This window comes from Cryptomeria japonica, chromosome 2 (assembly GCF_030272615.1).
Source record: "Cryptomeria japonica chromosome 2, Sugi_1.0, whole genome shotgun sequence".
NCBI classification, from domain to species: Eukaryota; Viridiplantae; Streptophyta; class Pinopsida; order Cupressales; family Cupressaceae; genus Cryptomeria; species Cryptomeria japonica.
The window spans coordinates 149432359-149437227 of record NC_081406.1 but is presented as its reverse complement, the minus strand read 5'-3'; the positions used below and the strand labels follow the sequence as shown (position 1 = coordinate 149437227).

The 4869-nt window shown below is 37.1% G+C and overlaps 1 protein-coding gene across 1 annotated transcript; it reads left to right on the top strand.

Annotated features, from left to right (window-relative positions):
* Positions 1-1726: 1726 nt before the first annotated feature.
* LOC131071351 (protein NUCLEAR FUSION DEFECTIVE 4-like) lies at positions 1727-2647 on the top strand. Its single transcript, XM_058007153.2, has one exon. The coding sequence runs from the start codon at positions 1785-1787 to the stop codon at positions 2577-2579; it is 795 nt and encodes a 264-aa protein (XP_057863136.2). The 5' UTR covers positions 1727-1784; the 3' UTR covers positions 2580-2647.
* The last annotated feature ends 2222 nt before the right edge of the window (positions 2648-4869 follow it).

Below are 4869 nucleotides of genomic sequence, written 5' to 3'. Positions count from 1 at the left end.
CTAGTTCTCTTATGAGGAACCTTGGAAGGACAAGGTTCTAAAGCCTTTTCAACAAACCCATTCTGTTATTATCCTGCAATCAAGGCGCTCCATTAGAAGAGTGCGCTTTGACACATTCTATCAAAGATTTTAGGTGTCTATTAAAGACATCAAGTTTCTACTATTGATTAGATTTAGAAGAGTAGTTTCTGAATTAGATTGTGTAGGAATTTTTGGGTTACATGCAAAAACTACCACACAATCTTTTCATAAAAGCAAATTTCTTGGAGGCATTTTGTCAAACAGTTTGCGTGCCTTGTCTTCGGACATGTAGTGTCGCTGTTAAAACATTTTGTTCATGAAGCAGCCACCAAGGTTCAAATCCCTGCTGGGCCACTGTGCTTGCGCGTGGGGTTGAGGTCCCCCATTTGTGGCCTTACCAGTTCATAGCTCCGGATAAAAAAATGTTTCAATAAAACTGAATGACGTTAAATAATTTGAAACTGGATCATCTTAAATTTTTTTACCAGACATATTTAAAATAAAATAAAATAAATTAATATGCCTTGTCTATACTTACACATTTTACATGCATGTCTCCAAGGGCAGTTGCAGCTACAGCATCTGCAAGATTCCTCTATCAAGGTTGGCCTTTCGGCCTCCATGGGGATCGCAATTGAGAGTCACAAATTACACCAGTCTAACCCCAAACCCAGAGTCATTGCCAATAGCAAATCCAAACCAAACAGCAATGACAAATCAAAGATCTAGACTTTCTGTGCTGATAAATATTTTCTTTTTGGTATGGTTATTATTATTTTCATTTTCAGTGAGAGGAAACTGTTGTTAATGCTACTAACCTCATTCATTGTTTGATGGATGTCCATACCCTGTTCCCAAACCCCCAATTTCGCAGAGTCTGTGAGGATGCTGCCGGAAGTTGCATACTCTGGCTTTACACCTGCCAATCGCATTTGTTATAAAGTTTTAAAATCCTTTTGAACAAAAGCACATTGTGCATATATTGAAATCATAGAATTCGATGAAAATTTCTAAATCCTTTTGATCAAACAGTTCACATACCCTGTCTATGCATCCACATTTTTGCATACATGTTTACCAGACCATTTCCAACAACGAAATCTGACAATAATCGGTTTGATGGGCATCCATACCCTGTTCCAAAGCTTCAATTTTACAAAAATCTATTGTATTTTACGATTTTTTAAAACTGTACAACATGCCATTTCATGTGAAAATTTAGCTGCTTCCAATAAAAATAACGAAATGGCTAACAAGAAGGATTAGAAGCCCACATCAACTACCTAAAGTGTCAATGCTTAAAATGTGCTAATTAAGCCCAATATTAAAATTCAAGCTAAGCAAGTGCCATTGGAGAAGCCAAAAATTGAAACAAGAGCCACCTCACTTTGCAAAGAATTCTCTCTTCCATTTCACACTTTAATCAGCACTATATTTGTCATTATTGTTTTTATTAATTGATCAAACCAACACTATATTTGTCCTCATTGTTTTTTTAAATTGATCAAACCAACACCATATTTATCCTCATTGTTTTTTCAATTGACCAAAGATGCCATTAGGTAGCTGAATCATCTTCATTATTGTCCTTTTGTTTTTTTAAATTGAAGAAAGCATATAAAACATACCATTAGGTAGCTGAACAAGATTGTCCTCAATCTCATTGTTTTTTTAATTGAAAAAATCATATAAAAGATACCCATTAGGTTGCTGAAGAGGATTGTCCTCATTATTGCTCTCTGAGTTTCAAGAACAGGGCTTGAATGGGGTGGTATGACTCTGTTCAGAACAGATGGATGGTTTTGGTAGCCTGCATCTGGATTGAATGTTGTGGAGGAGCATTTTATGGCTTTAGCATATGTTCTGAGGCCATCAAGACCCGATTTGGCTACAATCAACAGCAGCTAGATAGCATCTCTGCTTACAGCAGCGTAGGACTTTTTGGGGGCATAATCTCTGGCCTGTTAAACCAGTGCCTCCCTGCTTGGCTTGTTCTGCTCATTGGGTCTCTTCTCAATTTGGCAGGCTACACAATTGTATGGCTGTTTGTATCTGGGAGACTACCAGTTCCTCCATTGTGGGAGCTGGGTTTATTTACCTCTATTGCCATGAATGGCTCCTTATTCTTAAACACAGTCTCAATGGTGACCTCTGTAAATAATTTTCCAGATAACAGAGGACTAGCGGTGGGGTTGATGAAGGGATGCATTGGTCTAAGCAGCGCCTTTATTTCTACAGTATGGAAGGTATTGTTTCCAGATTCAGATGGGTCTTCCTATTTGATAGTGGCCGCCGTAATCCCGTCTGCAGTCACCTTTCTGCTCATGCCAATTGTGAGGAAATATGAAGCAGATAATTCTGAAAATGGGTCTTCAAGAACTATGCAAAATCTGGCTTTGGCGTCTGCACCCATGGTGTTTTTAGCAGTGTTTTTCATGGCTGCACCTTTCTGGGATGGAAACTCTTTACAGGTGAGTAATCTCATTGTTTATGATGTTATTTTTTTTAATGTATTATTAGCGACAGAAGTTTTAAATTTCTACCACCATGGGCTATAAGATTTTTTGTTTTGAAAGTCAACTAAGTAACAGCACTGGAAGGGAGGGAGTCTGGGTGGTTGAGCAGGAGCATGGAAGGGAGGGAGTCTGGGTGGTTGAGCATGAGCATGTATGAATAGCTGTGAGGGTTGTTGTCACTTTTTTTTCAATAATAATAATAGAGATGAAAACTATTGGTTGAAACATAAAATATTAATTTTTGTGCGTTTATATATTAATAATTACAATACATTGTATCAATAGTTGTGACTTTAAAGTTGTTTTTGCTATGAAATGTGTCATTATTTGTAAAAAGAAACCAATCATGTTATACGAAAGAAACGGGACTCGGACTCGGCTCGGACTCGGCAAGGTTGACTCGGACTCGGACTCGGCTCGGACTCGGCAAGGCCGACTCAGACTCGAACTCGGGACTCGGCGTCAGACTCGACTCCAGACTCGGCTGGACTCGGGAAAGTGAAAAACTCAAGAAATTTAGAGATTTTTAAAGATTTAAAACTTGTTTCAGGGACCTTTTATTGAATACACCTTAAAGACACAATAACATCATCAAACTCGGCTCATTTGGCTACATACACAAGTATACATCAATCACATAAGCATAAACACAAATTGTAGCTGAAGGAAATAACAAACATAGATATATAAATATTGTCAAATGTATACAATATCACAAAACTCATGGAATAAAAAATCCATGTCATCATATGATCATCATCAAATGTTTCATACAAATACCAAAGGTAAATACAACTACAAGCCTATGGCTCAAAGGACCCTGCACCCTCCGGCCCTGGCCCCCTGCGAAGGCGTCTAAGGTAGGTCCTGGATGATTTGACAACCATAGTCGCTTCCCGTGACACCATGCCATGCCCACCAACATCAGGAACATTCATGTCACTATCTGCCTCTGAATCTCCTGTTTGTGCTCGTGCTCTCCGCTCCTCCTCTACCATGGCTACGGTCTCAGCCTCTATATCTACCTTTTCGATCCAATCAGTGTCAGACTCGGAGCTTAAATTTTCCCTACTTCTATCGACGCAATTTCCCCCCATATTTTTCGACAGGGGTTTGGGGGCAGCGCCCCTTGCGCGCTCCCTGTCGCGATACAGGGCGGGGTCGAGGGGCAGCGCCCTGCGAGGCCAAAAAAACTTATTATTTAATAAAGCCATCGGGTGTTATTTTTCTATTGGCTGGCATGTTATAACCCTATTTTTTCTCATTCTCAGGCAGAGGTTGTAATGAAGAAAGACAATATCATTCATTTAAAAAAAACTTTTTAAAATGTATTTTTTTTGTCATTTTACTAACCCAGCCAGTAGCCGAGTTTGGGGCTCGGGACTCGCCGAGTTTGGAGAGTTTGAGCCAAACTTGCCAACTCGGCGAGTCTGGCGAGTTTGCTCGCCAAAGTTCGAGTCCCAGAGACTCGGTGAGCATGACTCGGACTCAGGCGAGTCCCGTTTCTATGGTTATACCACATCAGCTACACAAGTATAGGGGCCTCTTTTGCACGACCATTGGTCTCACTTGGTTTTTGGACTATTTTGGACACCTTGACAAAAAGCATGCCGATGTGGCACCATACTTGATGATGTGGCCCTGAACCTCTCCCCAATATTGTTAGAATTCACATAATTATATTGTCGTAATATATATATATATATATAATTTAAAGAAACAAAAAAAATATATAACTAAATGTCTATTAATAAATTTCACATGTATCAATAGCCACCCACTTTGCCCCATTAAAATTTTTGGACTTTAATTGGAGTTGTACAACTTTATTACTATCAATAGCCACACAGGATTATTGCTCATTTTTGAGGTGGTTGTAACAAATCTCTTACTACCAGAAGCCAAAACAATAGCTATAAGCAATCAAGTCGTATATAAAGACAACCCAAAAAAATTGCTAAAATCTAATATATCATTTAGAAGTTATAGTATACAAAATTAACTATAATAATTATAGATACGCTTTTCCTATATTAATAAATATTATGAATAATTATCTATCTTTTAATTAATTTATATATTGTCATTTTAAATATATTATATTTAATTATATGTCTAATTTAATTAATAAATATGTTACAAAATTTAATTAATTATATATTATGATTTCAATTTGTTAAAAATTGAAATTTAATAATTAAGAAAACTTAATAAATATTAAGTAGATATTTTCTACTTTCATATGAAGTTATTTAATTAAAAAATATTAAAAAAAAATCTAATTGCAAATGTATTTTTTTCAAATTTTTAGATAACATATCTCTAATCTTAT

What these genes read in the sequence shown, in the direction of transcription:
- LOC131071351 (XM_058007153.2), top strand. Translation starts at nt 1,785, where the DNA reads ATGGGGTGGTATGACTCTGTTCAGAACAGATGGATGGTTTTGGTAGCC.